At 41.8% G+C, this 19,170-nt stretch overlaps 1 protein-coding gene and 1 long non-coding RNA gene across 5 annotated transcripts; one reads left to right on the top strand and one right to left on the bottom strand.

Moving 5' to 3' along the window:
- Window positions 1–81: 81 nt before the first annotated feature.
- Window positions 82–15,284, bottom strand: LOC121560610 (UBX domain-containing protein 11-like). Of its 4 annotated transcripts, none has more exons than XM_045215352.1 (15): window positions 14,962–15,284; window positions 14,623–14,713; window positions 14,465–14,512; window positions 13,856–13,978; window positions 13,364–13,464; window positions 6,467–6,521; window positions 6,146–6,225; window positions 5,704–5,829; window positions 5,042–5,262; window positions 4,643–4,720; window positions 4,375–4,522; window positions 3,957–4,060; window positions 3,792–3,865; window positions 3,512–3,646; window positions 82–699 (listed from the first exon to the last, which is right to left on the bottom strand). In XM_045215352.1, exons 7-15 carry the CDS (start codon window positions 6,180–6,182, stop codon window positions 585–587), a joined length of 1,038 nt encoding a protein of 345 aa, XP_045071287.1. In that variant the 5' UTR covers window positions 6,183–6,225; window positions 6,467–6,521; window positions 13,364–13,464; window positions 13,856–13,978; window positions 14,465–14,512; window positions 14,623–14,713; window positions 14,962–15,284; the 3' UTR covers window positions 82–584. The 4 variants fall into 4 exon arrangements, with proteins under 4 accessions (XP_045071287.1, XP_045071286.1, XP_045071288.1 ...); XM_045215351.1 differs by having other exon boundaries at window positions 14,478–14,512; XM_045215353.1 differs by lacking the exon at window positions 13,856–13,978 and having other exon boundaries at window positions 14,478–14,512.
- A 254-nt stretch (window positions 15,285–15,538) lies between these two features.
- On the top strand, window positions 15,539–17,350 carry LOC121560607. Its single transcript, XR_005999031.1, has 3 exons — window positions 15,539–15,646; window positions 15,851–15,877; window positions 17,048–17,350. It is a non-coding gene; the product is annotated as an uncharacterized LOC121560607 (long non-coding RNA).
- Window positions 17,351–19,170: the final 1,820 nt, after the last annotated feature.

The following is a 19,170-nucleotide window of genomic DNA, read 5'->3' as shown; positions in this document are numbered from 1 at the left end:
TCTTTCATCCTCTCCTTCTAATCAGGGGCTAATTCAGACCTGGGACACCAGGTGAGTGCAATTAACTACCAGGTAGAAATAAAAAACAGAAGTGTTTCGGCCCTCCAGGACCGGAATTGAAGAACCCTGGCATAGTGGGTCAATGTTCCGCAACAGCTAAGAGCATTGAAGCGCGAGGCTAAACGGCTCTGCTGTTTTGGTCCCTTGGCTACCACGTTGTAAGAGCGTGAAGCGAACCCGTGCCCATGTGCAGATACTGAGTGTGACTGAGACCAAGTCTTTCTCATCGCAATATCTGCGGTGCTGCTCATGCAACGTTATTTTGCTAACTCTACCTTTTTAAGCAGTCATGGTTCAAGGTGAATTGTCTGCATCAGCATCAATAATTATGCAAGTTATTGTATTCCAATGGAATTTAGGATTTTCCAATGTCATGATGATCCTGAAAAAAAGTTTTGTAAGTGTTGGCGCCCTCCAGTGCCACATCCCTATCAGATCTGAATATACATGTTTATGAAAGTAAATATTTTATAACCATGAGGAGCGTGACAAGGCGATTGTTCTCTCATTGAGGTGGGCTTGGCCTAGTCCTGAGCAGCATTGGGAGTGAGCCCGCAGGAGAGGAGTGTCTGGGAATCCTCACTGTAGCAGCGCTGTGGGAACGCACTGATGATGTCATATGCTGGGGCATTTGTCCATCTGAAATTGAGAGGGAGGGAGAGAGAGTTGATAGGGATGGCATTGCACAGGACTGGGCTTTCATTACATGTCAACAGACTGGGATGCGGCTTTGTTCTGGTACGCAGATTTTTCGTCACTGATCATTTGGACAAATCATGATTCCGCAGATAGGATCATTTGGCCCATAGACTTGCCCAAAACTAACAGAGTTTCCATTTAGAGGAGTGGACACTTGGCTAGTCTCGTTAGTACATTTTCTAGCACGTCTCCCCCCAGAACTTAATTGAGCATGAGGCAATTATGCCAGATTATTATTTATTTAAAAAATAGGGGGGTGGATCAGCTTTAATATTGCATAAAGATTGTGGCTCCTATCAATGTAATTGTCTGCATCACTTCCAATCCCCCATATATATTTTATATGAATGTATATTATCTTAGGTTTGGACACACCTACTCATTCAAGGATTTTTCTTGATTTTTTTATCGCTGCAGAATGCTGTGGTAGCCATGCTGGTTAAGTGTACCTTGAATTCTAACTAAATCACAGACGGTGTCACCAGCAAAGCACCCACACACCATACACCTCCTCCATGCTTTACGGTGGAAAATACACATGCACATGTCTCTCAAAGACACAGCGGTTGAAACCAAAAATCTCAAATTTGAACTCGTGATTCTTGGCCCAAGCAAGTCTTCTTATTATTGGTGTCCTTTAGTAGTGGTTTCTTTGCAGCAATTCGACCATGAAGGCCTGATTCACAGTTGATGTTGAGATGTGTCTGTTACTTGAACTCTGTGAAGCATTTATTTGGACTGCAATTTCTGAGGCTGGTAACTCTAATGAACTTATCCTCTGCAGCAGAGGTAACTCTGGGTCTTCCATTCCTGTGGCGGTCCTCATGAGAGCCAGTTTCATTATAGCGCTTGATGGTTTTTGTGACCCCCCTACCTTGTCACAACAACTGATTGGCTCAAACACATTAAGAAGGAAAGAAATTCCACAAATTAACTTTTAAGAAGGCACACCTGTTAATTTAACTTGGGTCAAACATTTCGGGTAGCCTTCCACAAGCTTACTACAATAAGTTGGGTGAATTTTGGCCCATTCCTCCTGACAGAGCTGGTGTAACTGAGTCAGGTTTGTAGGCCTCCTTGCTCGCATACGCTTTTTCAGTTCTGCCCACAAATGTTCTATAGGATTGAGGTCAGGGCTTTGTGATGGCCACTCCAATACCTTGACTTTGTCGTTTAGCCATTTTGCCACAACTTTGGAAATATGCTTGGGGTCATTGTCCATTTGGAAGACCCATTTGCGACCAAGCTTTAACTTCCTGACTGATGTCTTGAGATTTCGCTTTTGATATATCCACATAATCTTCCTTCTTCATGATGCCATCTATTTTTTGAAGTGCACCAGTCCCTCCTGCAGCAAAGCACCCCCACAGCATGATGCTGCCACCCCCGTGCTTCACAGTTGGGATGGTGTTCTTCGGCTTGCAAGCCACCCCCTTTTTCCTCCATACATAACGATGGTCATTATGGCCAACCAGTTATATTTTTGTTTCATCAGACCAGAGTACATTTCTCCAAAAAGTACGATCTTTGTCCCCATGTGCAGTTGCAAACCGTAGTCTGGCTTTTTTTATGGCGGTTTTGGAGCAATGGCTTCTTCCTTGCTGAGCGGCCTTTCAGGTTGTCGATATAGGACTTGTTTTACTGTGTATATAGATACTTTTGTACCTGTTTCCTCCAGCATCTTCACAAGGTCCTTTGCTGTTGTTCTGGGATTGATTTGCACTTTTTGCACCAAAGTACGTTCATCTCTAGGAGACAGAACGCGTCTCCTTCCTGAGCGGTATGACGGCTGCGTGGTCCCATGGTGTTTATACTTGCGTACTATTGTTTGTACTGATGAACGTGGTACCTTCAGGCTTTTGGAAATTGCTCCCAAGGATGAACCAGACTTATGGAGGTCTACAATTTTTTTTCTGAGGTCTTGGCTGATTTCTTTTGATTTTCCCATGATGTCAAGCAAAGAGGCACTGAGTTTGAAGGTAGGCCTTGAAATACATCCAATTGACTCAAATGATGTCAATTAGCCTATCAGAAGCTTCTAAAGCCATGACATCATTTTCTGGAATTGTCCAAGCTGTTTAAAGGCACAGTCAACTTAGTGTATGTAAACTTCTGACCCACTGGAATTGTGATACAGTGAAATAATCCGTCTAAACAATTGTTGGAAAAATTACTTGTGTCATGCACAAAGTAGATGTCATAACTTACTTGCCAAAACTATAGTTTGTTAACAAGAAATTTGTGGAGTGCTTGAAAAACAAGTTTTAATGACTCCAACCTAAGTGTATGTAAACTTCCGACTTCAACTGTATATATAACATACTGTTAGTTGCAAGAATTTTGTATAATAATTTAAATGATAAAAGTTTTGAATCTGGCGTTTTGTCTATCAGTTCATAAACCATGTGCCATGGAATCGGTACATTGAGAATTTCTTCCCAACTATTTTGCAATCTGTATGGCACAGCTGTCACTTTTTTGGTCTTTAAATGAAACTAGTATACTTTTCTATTTATCACAATTTTCTTTAAACAATTTTGGTCTTGAATGCAGGGCTGACAGACAAGATCCTTATTTTCTCCCCCTTCCACTTGCCTCTTCCATTTTTGCAGTATGCAAGATTTTAGTTCTGGGTGTCCGAGATTAACATGACCCAAAAGTCACTGTGACTGAGATTAAGTACTGTGAACCTGATGGACTTCCTGGGCAAAATACTCTGCACAGCATTTTGTGGTAATGGCTCCCAACCCACCTGTGCTTGTCCAGATACTGGCGCAGGTGACCTATGGTCTCAGAGAAGCGCATTTTCATGATGTAGGTGTGCTCGCCATCCTCTGACTTCACCCTCAGTGTGGTGACATCACGGGCCGTCTCATGCCACTCCAACCTGAGTTAGAGAACAGGTTAATAACCCACATTGGCAAATGTGTGTCCCTCTTCCTGGGTCTCCTCTGTCACCAGGGCCCACAAGGCCCCCTAGTGGTGGAAGTGAAAGAGTTTTGTGAATAGTTCTAGATAGTGTACCTGCATACCTCTCTTTCATGGCCTGTAGCACTGGTGTGTCTATGAGGGTCACAGCATGGCTGTTTGGAGCATCAGAAGAGCCCTAAACTCAAGACACAGACATTTACTAACATATAGTACTCATGTCCATCATCTTCAGGTACAAGCAGAAACATGCAAAAGATCGGTCTCACCTGTAGACTGGCTTTCAGTGAGTCCCTGATGTCAATCACTCTACCAGCCTTCACTACCACCTTGGGAAGCCTGTTCAGGAACTGGTCCATTGTCAGTTTTCTGTCTGTGGGCAAATCAATGTTCAAATCAGAGCAAAGGAGGCTTGGGGTGAATCTCAAGTGATACACGTATAGTTGAACCAACTTCAAATGTGAATTTCAATTGTATTTCTTTGATTCCTTGTGTTCTCTCTCCTCAAAACACATTGGAGAAGATCCAAGGTTCCTCGCCATCTCATGCATTTTCAGGAGGAGGAGAGAGGACTCGAGGAATCCAATAAATACTATTGAGATTCCACCTTTGAAGTTGGTTCAACTAGTTTGTGAAGTGTAGCACATGTTTTGGGGAACAAATTGAAGTGATACTGAGAGGACCGACCGGGTATCTGAGAGAGTGTACAGTAGGCGTGTCCTAAGCTCTCTGTTGATTTCTCCCCCTCTGTGCCTCCAACAACAGCCTGCCCCTTCCCAGGGAACTCTGCCCACGGTCGCCTCTCTTTGAACTCCTCCTCTCGCCTGTCATGAACCTGTGAACACCAAAAGAGGAAGTCCCACTACTCACCACAAAACAAACAGGAAATATGTTGTCCATGTCGTCAGTTTTCTTACCGTAAGCACATTTGAAATTCACGCATGCACACACACACCTGAAAGGGCACCCCATCTGCAAACCTGTCCTGTAGCTCAGAAGGGAAGTATTCGTCCATCAGGTCTTGCATGCACTGCTGTTAAAGTCATTAGCGGCTGGGTGTCAGACACATTGGACAGATACAAACTGAGCTTTCTGTTCATAGTTATTCTGTCTGCTACAATCTGAGAGAGAGTCAATATATGGAAACATTGAAATCAAATAATCTTCAGTGAATATGTATCTAAAGTCATGCCTGGTTTAAATATCTAGTCTAAGTTTCAGTGCCTGGTCTAGGTGTGTTGTACTCTCTCGTAATAGCCTTAACAGTAGCTGATTTGGTTCTGGGTGCTGAGATTATGTACTGACTAGCCAGTCAGAGTGTAGCGAGTATTCCCTATATAGTCTCTGTCTGTACCTGTGTGCTGGCTTCCTGGTAAGAGCGGAAGGGCCCATTGAACATGAAGATGCCATTGCTGTAGAGCTGTAGTGGGATGAGGTGCTGCTGGGCCAGCTGTGCCCCTCTGGACGTGGCCCTGATGTAGGACTCTCCTTCTCCAGCCAGGATGTTCAACTGCTGGATGTTCTGGAGCACCAGGTCAAAGTTCATCTGGAAGTTCCTCCTGGCCACAGAGGTCTCTGCAAAAACACAGGTCACCATAATAAGTGAATGCATAATTAAAGATTTTCTGTTTGAAAACTATCCAGGCATCACATGAGCACAGCTCTTTGAAACTTTACTGGTGCATTGAAACAACAAAGTCATGAAAGAAACCTCTTCTTTGTTGTTTGGCAGCTGCTTTGTACTGTTGGAAATGACAGTTTGAAAATGTGATTTGATTAGGTTTTACTTCAAGTGTAAATTGAAAGTCAGGCCTATGGTGAGGATTAGAGGGTCACTGAATACTGGGGCTACCTGTTAAGGAAGGTGTACTGTTACAGCATGTTCAGATAGAAATGTATCATGTAGAAAGAATATGATTGTCTGTCAGATAGAATAGGGAATCTTAGCAGCTCTATTAATAATATTTATATCTGCAACATAAGGTTCAGCACTTAATACCTCCCTGGTTCCTTTACCTGGCTGCCACACCCCTCTCTCGGAGCTCTGGGTCTGCTCAGCTTCCTCTACTTCCTGTTGACTGGCTGTGTCGCACTCCTCTCTACGTTCCCCACCCAGATCATGCCGTAGTAGTTCAGAAACCGCTGTGTGGTTAAAAAAACCCCACAGAGTTTAAAGAAGAAAAACTTTGCAGTGACATTAGTTAAAGAGGTGAACTAAACTATTTAGAACAGACTTAGAGATGACTCAACCACCACAACTCAACTTCTCTGTTGTACTGTATGTAGTAAAGTTCAAGTCTAAATTGGACATGCACTGACTTCATAAGATATATTGTAAATCACACAGTGCGGTCCATCCATGTCTGTGCAATGTACCAAAATGATAGCCGAGGACCCAAAAAAAACATTGCAACAAAAACATTGCACCGTTGTATCACCATGGTGATGATGGTCTTACCTCCATCTCCAATACCTGGCCCTGAAGCCTGTGGCATGTTCTTATGAGATCATCCTCTCTGCTCCTATCACTGTTTTTCTCTAAAAACCACAGAAACAGAATGGTCTTGGTTAACCAAACACGACTTGTTCCATACTCTTAATATATTTTATTTTCACTTAACAGAGATGAGAGGGAGATGACAGAGAGGTAGAGTACACTGTATAGGCCTATATGGGGCTGTATTTCTATAAAGACATGAATACTAGGCCTACATGTGTTGTGACTGGAGCTCTGTGGTTCCAGAGCTGTATGAGATGTACGGTAGGCTGAAATAACTACCTTTTGACTTCTGAAGAAGCTTCACTTTCTCCTCCAGAACTGTAATAATTTTCTCCTTCAAATAGAAAATAACTAAATTAACAAAGATATGTTGTCAAGTCAAGAGCTTGGTCTGGATGTATATCAATGTTTGGGCATGTACTTCATGGATAGAATACTAGTCGGATGTGTATAGACCACTACTGCCTTTAGTCTCTGTTTTCAGTGTTGGGGAAGCTACTATGAAAATATAGTTTACCAAGCTACCAATTACTTCACACTGGATGAATTTGAGCTACAGCAAAGCTACCCTTAAGAGAAATATAGTTTGTTTAACTAAAGCTACTTTGAAAAAGTAGTTCACCACATCAAAACTGCCTTGTAAAAAGGTATTATATCTAAGTCTGAAAAGTCATAAATTGTACTGGTTTTAAAAATATATACAGTGCATGCGGAAAGTATTCAGTCACCTTGCCTTTTCCACATTTTGTAACGTTACAGCCTTATTCTAAATTTGATTTAATTGTTTTTCCCCCCATCAAACTACATACAATACCCCATAATAATAAATCAAAAACAGGTTTTTAGAAATTGTAGAAAATTTATGAAAAATACAAAAACTGAAATATCACATTTACATAAGTATTCAGACCCTTTACTCAGTACGTTGTTGAAGCACCTTTGGCAGCGATTACAGCCTCAAGTCTTCTTGGGTATGACACTACAAGCTTGGCACACCTGTATTTGGGGAGTTTCTCCCATTCTTCTCTGCAGATCCTCTCAAGCTCTGTCAGGTTGGATGGGGAGCGTCGCTGCACAGCTATTTTCAGGTCTCTCCAGAGATGTTCGATCGGGTTCAAGTCCGGGCGCTCAAGGACATTCAGAGACTTGTCCCGAAGCCACTCCTGCGTTGTCTTGGCTGTGTGCTTAGAGTTGTTGTCCTGTTGGAAGGTGAACCTTTGCCCCAGTTTGAGGTCCTGAGCGCTCTGGAGCAGGTTTTCATCCAGGATCTCTCTGCACTTTGCTCCATTCATCTATCCCTCGATCCTGTCTAGTCACCCAGTCACTGCCGCTGAAAAACATCCCCACAATATGATGCTGCCATCACCGTGGTTCACCGTAGGGATGGTGCCAGGTTTCCTCCAGACGTGACGCTTGGCATTCAGGCCAAAGAGTCTTGTTTCTCATGGTCTGAGAGTCCTTTAGGTGCCTTTTGGCAAACTCCAAGCGGGCTGTCATGTGCCTTTTACTGAGGAGTGGCTTCCGTCTGGCCACTCTGCCATAAAGGCCTGATTGGTGGAGTGCTGCAGCGATGGTTGTCCTTCTGGAAGGTTCTCCCATCTCCACAGAGGAACTCTGGAGCTCTGTCAGAGTGATCATAGGGTTCTTGGTCAGCTCCCTGACCAAGGCACTTCTCCCCCGATTGCTCAGTTTGGCCGGGCGGCCAGCTCTAGGAAGAGTCTTTGTGGTTCCAAACTTCTTCCATTTAAGAATAATGGAGGCCACTGTGTTCTTGGGGACCTTCAATGCTGCAGACATTTTTTGGTACCCTTCCCCAGATCTGTGCCTCGAAACAATCCTGTCTCTGAGTTCTAAGGACAATTCCTTCAACCTCATGACTTGGTTTTTGCTCTGACATGCACTGTCAACTGTGGGACCTTATATAGACAGGTGTGTGAAATTCCAAATCATGTCCAATCAATTGAATTTACCACAGGTGGACTCCAATCAAGTTGTAGAAACATCTCAAGGATGATCAATGGAAACAGGATGCACCTGAGCTCAACTTCGAGTCTCATAGCAAAGGGTCTGAATACTTACAGTACCAGTCAAAAGTTTGGACACACCTACTCATTCAAGGGTTTTTCTTTATTTTTACTATTTTCTACATTGTAGAATAATAGTGACAATATCAAAACTATGAATATATATATATATATAATATATTTTATATTTGAGATTCTTCAAACAGCCACCCTTTGCCTTGATGACAGCTTTGCATTCTCTCAACCAGCTTCACCTGTAATGCTTTTCCAACAGTCTTGAAGGAGTTCCCACATATGCTGAGCACCTGTTGGCTGCTTTTCCTTCACTCTGCGGTCCGACTCGTCCCAAACCATCTCAATTGGGTTGAGGTCGGACGATTGTGGAGCCCAGGTCATCTGATGCAGCACTCCATCACTCTCCTTCTTGGTAAAATAGCCCTTACACAGCCTGGAGGTGTGTTGGGTCAATGTCCTGTTGAAAAACAAATGATAGTCCCACTAAGTCCAAACCAGATGGGATGGCGTATCGCTGCAGAATGCTTTGGTAGCCATGCTGGTTAAGTGTGCCTTGAATTCTAAATAAATCACAGACAGTGTCACCAGCAAAGCACCCCCACACCATAACACCTCCTCCTCCATGCTTTACGGTGGGAACTACACAAGCGGAGATCATCCGTTCACCCACACCGCACAAAGACACGGCAGTTGGAACCAAAAATCCAAACGACACATTTCCACCGGTCTAATGTCCATTGCTCGTCTTTCTTGGCCCAAGCAGGTCTCTTCTTCTTATTGGTGTCCTTTAGTAGTGGTTTCTTTGCAGCAATTCGACCATGAAGGCCTGATTCCCCTCTGAACAGTTGATGTTGAGATGTGTCTGTGACTTGAACTCTGTGAAGCATTTATTTGGGCTGCAATTTCTGAGGCTGGTAACTCTAATGAACTTATCCTCTGCAGCAGAGGTAACCCTGGGTCTTCCATTCCTGGGGTGGTCCTCATGAAAGCCAGTTTCATCATAGCGCTTGATGGTTTTTGCGCCCCCCCCCCCACTATCATTTGATTTACACAACATGCCTACCACTTTGAAGATGCAAAATATTTTTTATTGTGACACAAACAAGAAATAAGACAAAAAAACAGAACTTGAGCGTGCATAACTATTCATCCCCCCAAAGTCAATACTTTGTAGAGATACCTTTTGCTGCAATTACAGCTGCAAGTCTCTTGGAGTATGTCTCTATAAGCTTAGCACATCTAGCCACTGGGATTTTTGCCCATTCAAGGCAAAACTGCTCCAGCTCCTTCAAGTTGGATGGGTTCTGCTGGTGTACAGCAATCTTTAAGTCATACCACATCTTCTCAATTGGATTGAGGTCTGGGCTTTGACTAGGCCATTCCAAGACATTTAAATGTTTCCCCTTAAACCACTCGAGTGTTGCTTTAGCAGTATGCTTAGGGTCATTGTCCTGCTGGAAGGTGAATCTCCGTCCCAGTCTCAAATCTCTGGAAGACTGAAACAGTATCTGCCTGTATTTAGCGCCATCCATCATTCCTTCAATTCTGACCAGTTTCCCAGTCCCTGCCGATGAAAAACATCCCCACAGCATGATGCTGCCACCACCATGCTTCACTGTGGGGATGGTGTTCTCGGGGTGATGAGAGGTGTTGGGTTTGCGCCAGACATAGCGTTTTCCTTGATTGCCAAAAAGCTAAATTTTAGTCTCATCTGACCAGAGTACCTTCTCCCACATGCCTTTTGGACAGATACTCCAATCTCCGCTGTGGAGCTTTGCAGCTCCTTTAGAGTTATCTTTGGTCTCTTTGTTGCCTCTGATTAATGCCCTCCTTGCCTGGTCCGTGAGTTTTGGTGGGCAGCCCTCTCTTGGCAGGTTTGTTGTGGTGCCATATTATTTCCATTTTTTAATAATGGATTTAATGGTGCTCCGTGGGATGTTCAAAGTTTTGGATATTTTTTTATAACCCAACCCTGATCTGTACTTCTCCACAACTTTGTCCCTGACCTGTTTGGAGAGCTCCTTGGTCTTCATGGTGCCGCTTGCTTGGTGGTGCCCCTTGCTTGGTGGTGCCCCTTGCTTAGTGGTGTTGTAGACTCTTGGGCCTTTCAGAACAGGTGTATATACAGCTGTGGAAAAAATTAAGAGACCACTGCAAATTTTTCTTAAATCAGCACCTCTACATGTATGACAGCCATTCCATTCCAGTGTCTGTTGAATTCCAACACAGGCACACCACATTCTACTGAATTAGGTACTGATTAGGTAATCACATTAACCAAATCTTATTTAACGAGGAAAAATATAAAAACCACTGCTGTGGTCATCACTATCCTCTTGCAATAGGACCAACTGGATGGCAAAAACAGTGCTAATAGTACCTCAAAAGTAATATTAATCTAAAAATAACTATTGACCATGCCAAAAGAGTTAAAAAGGAAAGTTTTGAGTGAGGAAAAGAAGGGTTCAATTCTGGCTTTACTGGCAGAGGGATACAGTGAGCGTCAGGTTGCTTCCATCATTAAAATTTCAAAGACGGCAGTTCATAAGAACAAGGTCAAGCAGCAGACATTGGGGACAACAAAGCTACAGACCGGCAGAGGGCGAAAACGACTCTCTACTGACCGGGATGACCGCCAACTCATTCGAATTTCACTCAACAACTGTAGGATGACATCAAGTGACCTACAAAAATAATGGCAAACGGCAGCTGGGGTGAAGTGCACGGCGAGGACGGTTCGAAACAGGCTCCTAGGGGCAGGGCTGAAGTTGTGCAAAGCTAGAAAAAAGCCCTTAATCAATGAGAAGCAAAGAAGAGCCAGGCTGAGGTTTGCAAAAGACCATAAGGATTGGACCGTAGAGGACTGGAGTAAGGTCATCTTCTCTGATGAGTCCAATTTTCAGCTTTTCCCAACACCTGGTTGTCTAATGGTTAGACGGAGACCTGGAGAGGCCTACAAGCCACAGTGTCTCGCACCCACTGTGAAATTTGGTGGAGGATCGGTGATGATCTGGGGGTGCTTCAGCAAGGCATGAATCAAGCCACGTACAAGGTTGTCCTGGATGAAAACTTGCTTCCTTTTGCTCTGACATTGTTCCCCAACTCTGAGGATTGGTTTTTCCAGCAGGACAATGTGCCATGCCACACAGCCAGGTCAATCAAGGTGTGGATGGAGGACCACCAGATCAAGACCCTGTCATGGCCAGCCCAATCTCCAGACCTGAGCCCCATTGAAAACTTCTGGAATGTGATCAAGAGGAAGATGGATGGTCACAAGCCATCAAACAAAGACGAGCTGCTTGAATTTTTGGGCCAGGAGTGGCATAAAGTCACCCAACATCAATGTGAAAGACTGGTGGAGAGCATACCAAGATGCATGAAAGCTGTGATTGAAAATCAGGGTTATTCCACCAAATATTGATTTCTGAACTCTTCCTAAGTTAAAACATTACTATTGTGTTGTTTAAAAATGAACATGAACTTATTTTCTTTGCATTATTCGAGGTCTGACAACACTGCATATTTTTTGTTATTTTGACCAGTTGTCATTTTCTGCAAATAAATGCTCTAAATGACAATATTTTTATTTGGAATTTGGGAGAAATGTCAGTAGTTTATAGAATAAAACAAAAATGTTATTTTTACCCAAATACATACCTATAAATAGTAAAACCAGAGAAACTGATAATTTTGCAGTGGTCTCTTATTTTTTTCCGCAGCTGTATACTGAGATCATGTGACAGATCATGTGACACTTAGATTGCACACAGGTGGACTTTATTTAACTAATTATGTGACTTCTGAAGGTAATTGGTTGCACCAGATCTTATTTAGGGGCTTCATAGCAAAGGGGGTGAATACATATGCACGCACCACTTTTCCATAATTTATTTTTAAATTTTTTTGAAACAAGTTATTTTTTTAATTTCACTTCACCAATTTGGACTATTTTGTGTATGTCCATTACATGAAATCCAAATAAAAATCAATTTAAATTACAACAAAATAGGAAAAACTCCAAGGGGGATTAATACTTTGCAAGGCAAAAAAAGTAATTAACTACTGAAAAACCTATGAAGATTTGAATTTCAGTAAACTACCACCAAGCTACTGCAAAATGTAGGTATATTACTATTTCAATTACATAGTGGAACTACTCCCAAACACTGTCTGTTTTCAACTCGACAGCACAACTTTGGAAAATATGTTGCTGCTTGAGGAGGTCTCTTATTACCTCATCATACAAACTATAATAAGTGTCTTGTCATACAAAATAAGAGAAGTGTCTTATACAAACTATAGTATAAGGAGTTTCTTGTCATACAAATAAGGAGTCTATTGTCATGCACACTATAAAGAAACAAAGGTCAACTACAGAATACTGGTGCAACATTCACACATTTGTGCAGACTTAACACTTGTGTGACAGGCATCCTGTTTGTGCAACTTCATCAGCATTCTGTGGCTGAGCATTCCTTTAAAATACATGCTTTTGATTGGGTGTTGCGGAGGATCACAGAGGTGGATGTGGTTGAGGTCGATTTCAGATCTAACCAAAACACTGTCTTGCTGGAGGTGTTCACAGAAACTAGATGCAGAGTTGTTAACAGTTTTTCCATTGATTGCACTGGAAGTCGCTCTGGATAAGTGTGTGCTAAATGACTCAAATGTAATGTACAATGTAATTTATTTGTTGTCACGACTTCCGCCGAGGCTGCCTCCCCTGCTTGTTCAGGCAGGTTTCGGTGTTCGGCGTCACCGGCTTACTAGCTACTGCCGATTCATTTATCATCACTCCATTTGTCTTGTCTTCAATCACACACACCTGGTCCTTATTCCCTCATTAATCATTGTATAAGTGTTCCCTCTGCTTCCTCGTCTGTGTGGGTGATTGTTTATTGTGGAGGTTAGTGAAGCTCGGTGGAGCTCGTGTATTTTGTATCGACGGGAGTATTTCCCGTGTGCTTTATATTTTCCAGTGCGCCTGTTTTGTGCCCTGGAGTGTGTTTGACGCATTTCTGCGTAAACCTGTACTTTGTGGATTAAAGCCTGTTATTCTGTGATTTACCTTCCTGCGCCTGACTCCTTCAACACCACCTCATCACATTTGTCTGAAGGTGTGTGGTCCTTGGCTCACCTTGTGGTCAATGTCCAGGGCTTGGGTCTTCACCTTGGTCTCCAGCAGGTTCAGCCTCTGCATCATGGAGGACATCAGCTCAAAATCACTAGGGGGTGCACCTGTGGGGTTCAGTCAGCGTTCACTAGATCAGGAAGGGCAATACCTTTATAATAAAGGCTACTGTATGACACTCAGCAGACGCTTTTGTCCAAAGCGTCTTACGGTACAGTGATGCATACATTTTTACTGATTCTGATAACCCTCTGTTCCAATGTTACAGAATATCATCAGAAAACCAAACCCACATTTTTATGACCATAGTGCTGTATTAGGTAATTGAGACACTAATTTGTGGTCAATGCACACCACAAACTAATCTAACAACCGTACAGTGTTGTCGAAAATTGTATGTGTTCACAGCACTTATTTTGAACATGACAGATGTGACGTTGGTTGTGGTTGTGGATATTTCAGCACAGGGCAAGTTGCAAGGACATCAAACAAACATACAACAGCTGTTGCTTTTCCTTTGTGTGCCCTTTGATTTGGAAGGACAGGCAATATCAGTGGCTTGAGCTTGAGGCGTAGGGTGATTCAAAGTAGATACATCATTCAGCAGAGTAGCTTCATATTCTAAAGAAAAATATGGAAAAAACACAACCAGAATGACCCCAGGTTTTTAAAGAGCTAAATTCAGAGGCAGTACAGGTTTCAAATAATGTGATATATCATAGTTAGACAACAGCAGGGTTTCCCCAACTGGCAGCCCCCCTCCCAAATTTGGCCCTTGGGTGATTTTATTTGGCCATCCATGTTTTATGAGCAAAAAATAATACTAAAAAGTTTTAATTTTTTATTGTTGGTCGTAAAAGACTGTAAAAACACCAGCAAATCAGCTCCAAGTTATTTTAATTTTGGAAATCTGTTCCAAAGTATTCCCACGCACACTTGAGAGATTTGTGATCATATACAAATGCACGCAATGTTTGAAATTATAATGATTTAGTTAAATATTATATATATTTGGGCTTCTTGTGGTCAATTTGCAGTCTACAAATTACTTGTAATTATGTTCTGCCCCCTGACCATCTGCTCAATAAAAAATTGGCTTTGAAATACCTTAATTCCATACCTGCAAATGGATTCTCCTTCAAAGGCACTCTTCTCCTATTTGAGCAAAATTGGCAATCATTAGTAATGCAAATGAATGGGAAATCCATCTAATTGCAATACTTCTTGTCTAGGAAAAGATCAACTTTGTTTTCTCTTGAACATACCCTTGCTGGTTCATGGGCCCAGGAAGATGAACCCGTCGGTTTTTCCCCAACATTGAAAGTGGTGAGCTCATCTCCTCACATTCATAAAACACTTGGGGTCGATAGGATGCACAAATGATTAGCAGAGTAGTGTACAGAGGTAATTTTGTGATTAAACAATGAATGTAAAAAATACAATATTTATGAGCACCTGGCTGACATTGACATGGTTGACATGCAAGCACATAGCAGCTAAAAACGCTAAATAAATGTCCTGAAAGTCTACACTTGGTTCAATTATTAGGCTTAGTAACAAAAGTAACTTTTATTTGTCATGCTATGAATTTATATATTACTTACAAGCGAATGACTCTAGATTCTGTAGGTTCGAATATTATGCTTGCTCTTCTTTTACATACAGAGGACTGTTTGGAGTTCGTTGCCATTGGTAACGTGGATCGTGACATTTCATTGGCTCGTTGCTGGTTCCAGAATTCAATACACCCTCCTTCCCACGGTGAAGAACCTGCCAAAGGTATACGTTGTAATCATCCATCGACAAACCTTGATATAAATTGAATGATGTACCCAAACACTAGTCTACTTTTATTTCAAAAGTTGTCACACACCTAGCCCTAGATCAGAACACATACCATGCATGCTATACAAAACATAACAATACAATACAATGCAATACAATACAATGCAAATAATCTGTAGGCCCTATTAAAGTTAATTTACACTGCTCATGACTGTAAAACAGATGTATGTATGAAAAATGGATGCACTCACTAACTGTAAGTCGCTCTGGATAAGAGCGTCTGCTAAATGACTAAAATGTAAAATGTCGGTCCTTGCGCACATGCGGTCATGGTGCACACACCCCTTTCAGACCCACCCTCTTCTAGCTGAAATAGACACAGATACACTTTTGCTGTTCAGAGACTCAACCCTCTTCAACATGAACAAAACTCTGGTCTGTGCTGTCTTCATCCTGCTGGTGCTTTCTGTGTTCATAGAGGCCAAGGTGGGCATAGAGGCCAAGGTAAGAACCAACATATCAGTATTAGTAAAGTATTAAGTAGAGATTAACCATATTAATTGTAGAGTTCAGCAATGTAGAGGTCAGCAATTGTAGACATATCATCAATAGCACTTAGTTGTGGTGATTCGTTTCCAGGTATTGTGGTAATGTTCAAGTAACAGCCTAAAGTGTTGTGAAAATGTTCCTATTTCCTTTGTCTTTCAGAATAATGGAACCAAAACCTCAAACAAGGTATTTTTTATAAATTGATTGAGCTAATCAATGAATTGGAGATTGTAAACCCTAGATGACTTAGAAAGAAGAAAGTGTCTATAGGCCTGCCACAAGGGTTCTTGAATTGCAGTGGCATTTGAGCGTGGCATTTTGGAAAAAATTAACTTAATTTTTCTCAATTTCTTTTAATTAAAATGCATTGGGTACATCTTCCCATTCTAAATTAACTAATATGGTAGCTTAATTACTTTAAATAGTGTTTTACTATTATGATAACATTGTGCCACCAGCAGGAGTAGTTACACCAATGATTGTAACTCCAATGACAACATTTTGGTAATTGAGGGTTTTCTTAAATGGAGGACACAGATGCTCGAATCTAAGGTCATTAACCCTTTAAAAATAATTTACTAAAGTGATATGATTCATAATTGTGCTCACAGTGTAATTTCCCTTCATTTAAAATATGTAACACCAATGACACTATTTAGACACACCAAATGATCAATGGAATCCTCAAATGTATGAGATACTAAAATGGTGTGATTAGCTAATCATTGTATTTAATATAGACACCTCCAGTGCAACAGTTTGCCACTGGAGGGAATGCGAGGTCCTTGTATGTCTTTTTATTTTTATTTTTTTTATTTTTTTTGTAATGAGTGATTTTCAAGATGGTTACACCAACGGCAAAAAACATGTCACTACAACTGTACTGGGTCACTACTGGGACAAGCCAATTTGCTTGGCCTAAGTACTTTAAACAATGCATAAACATAACGTTTTGCAGTATAAAACACTTGCAGTCTATTTTATGATTGATAAACAGTTCAATTTAAACAAAAAACATGTATGATGTGTAACAATTTGTCATTTTGAAGTGTTTTTCGTGGATGTAAATCCCACCACAAGAATGACCCATAAAGGGTTATTCGGCTGTCTGTCCCAGAGAACCCTGTTTGGTTCCAGGTAGAATCTTATCACCAAAGGGTTCTTAAATGGTTATACGATGGTTAGTTGGGTAAGTTGGGTTCTACATCTGTTCTACGTGGAGCCAAAAAGGGTTCTCGGGGACAGCAGAAGAACCCTTGATGGTTCTAGGTTGCCCCTTTTCTAAGAGTGTAGAAATTCAGTTATCTCTCTCTGTCTCTCTCTCTCTCTCTCTCTCTCTCTCTCTCTTCTCTGTAGGCATCAGGGGCAAGCACCCTGACTCTTCCGTTTCTGCTGCAGTTGGGACTGATGGTTGCACCTGCCTTACTTCAAACTCTGCTGTAGCACTTGCTATGCTCTCATTGCACAAGACTCTGCAGAACTTCTGCAACAATGGTCGCCGCAACTTAACAATAGCTTCAATGACTAGGCCTACTATATTTACCTGTACTGTATTGTAGACCTAGCTGACCCATTTCCATGATTGAACACCATGAAAGACTTAACCCAAATGATCTTGTAATACTCATACGGATACAGAAATAAAGTTGTGTATATATACTCTTCTTGATATTTTCTTTCTCTGTCTGATAGATGGAGCCACATGCAGACTATGCCTATGACATATTGTGGGCTAGAGATAAGCTAGCCATTAGCCTAGGAAAAATTACAAAACGTTGATTGTGCTGGAAAACGCACAGCAGGACATAGAAGAGACAAGATGTCGAATGAAAAGCAATACCTCCAACTGGTTTAAAAAATGCTTTCACACATACAATGCCTATAGAAAGTCTATACCCCCTTGACATTTTTTGCCATTGATCTACACAAAATACTCCATGATGTCAAAGTGAAAAGAAAATTCTACACATTTGTACAACTTAATTAAAAAATGTATAACTAAACTATAGTTGTCGCATAAGTATTTACCCCCTTTGTTTAGGCAATCCTAAATTAGTTTAGAAGTCAAATGTGGGTCTACTCCCGAGAGCGCAGTGGTCTAAGGCACTGCATCGCAGTGCTTGAGGCATCACTACAGACCCGGGTTTGATCCCAGGCTGTGTCACAACCGGCCGTGAACTGGAGTCCCATAGGGCGGCGCACATTTGGCCCAGCGTTGTCCGGGTTAGGGGAGGGTTTGGCCGGGGGGCTTTACTTGGCTCATTGCACTCTAGCGACTTCTTGTGGTGGGCCGGGCGCTTGCAGGCTGACTTCGGTCACCAGTTGAACGGTGTTTCCTCTGACACATTGGTACGGCTGGCTTCTGGGTTAAGCAGGCGGGTGTTAAGGAGCACGGTTTGGCGGGTCATGTTTCAGAGGACACATGACTTGACCTTCGCCTCTCCCGAGCCCATTGGGGAGTTGCAATGATGAGATAAGATTGTAATTGGATATGACGAAATTGGGGAGAAAAGGGTGGGTAAAATACAAAAAGATGAAGTAAAAATTTAACAAATCACATAAGTTATATGGACTCACTCTGTGTGAAATAATAGGGGTTGACATAATTTTTGTATGACTACCCCTTCCTCTGTCCCCCATACATACAACATCTATAAGGTCCCTCAGTCAAGTATTGAATTTCAAGCACAGATTTAACTAAAAAGACCAGGGAGCTTTTCGAAAGCCTCATAAAGAAGAGCAGTGATTGGTAGATGGGTAACAATAACAAATCAGACAGTAAATATATCTTTAAGCATGGTCCAGTTAATAATTATGCTGTGGATGATGTATTAAACCACTTAGACACATCAAAGATGCAGTCTTCCTTCTGAACTAAGCTATAGGAAAGGAAATAAACTGCTTAGGGATGTCACTATGAGGCCATTGGTGACTTTAAAACAGCTACAGAGTTCAATGGCTGTGATGGTAGAAAACTGAGGATGGATCAACACCATTGTAGTGACCTAAATGTCAGAGTGAAAATAATAATACAAATATACAGAAAAAAATTACTAAAGTAATACTGGAAGAAAAAAAACACTGCAAAGGAATAAACATTTTGGCCTAAATGCAAAGCCTTATGTTGGAGGTAAATCCAACACAACACATCACTCAGTAACTGCCTCCTTATTTTCAAGCATGGTGGTGGCTGCATCATGGTATGTGTATGCTTGACATCGGCAAAGACTGGATAGTTTTTCAGAATGAAAATAAATGTGATGGAGCTAAACACAGGCAAACTCCTAGAGAAAAACCTGCTTCAGTCTGCTTTACACCAGACTGGGAAAGTAATTCACCTTTCAACAGGACAATAACCTTCAACACAATGCCAAATCTACACTGGAGTTGCTTACCAAGAAGACAGTGAATGTTCCTGAGTGGCCAAGTTACAGTTTGGACTTAAATCTGCTTGGCAAGACTTGAAAATTGCTGTCTAG

Source organism: Coregonus clupeaformis, unplaced genomic scaffold (genome assembly GCF_020615455.1).
Source record: "Coregonus clupeaformis isolate EN_2021a unplaced genomic scaffold, ASM2061545v1 scaf0427, whole genome shotgun sequence".
Lineage (NCBI taxonomy): Eukaryota > Metazoa > Chordata > Actinopteri > Salmoniformes > Salmonidae > Coregonus > Coregonus clupeaformis.
The sequence above is the reverse complement of the archived record's forward strand: the minus strand, read 5'-3'. Positions and strand labels throughout refer to the sequence as shown.

Excerpts from the sequence above, each read along its gene's own strand:
- LOC121560610 (XM_045215352.1), bottom strand. The coding sequence starts at position 6,182 with ATGCCACAGGCTTCAGGGCCAGGTATTGGAGATGGAG. Across the intron at positions 4,721-5,041 it reads ACCAGGAAGCCAGCACACAG|CAGTGCATGCAAGACCTGAT; the intron begins GTACAGACAGAG and ends TGACTTTAACAG. Across the intron at positions 3,647-3,791 it reads CTACAGGCCATGAAAGAGAG|GTTGGAGTGGCATGAGACGG; the intron begins GTATGCAGGTAC and ends TCTCTAACTCAG.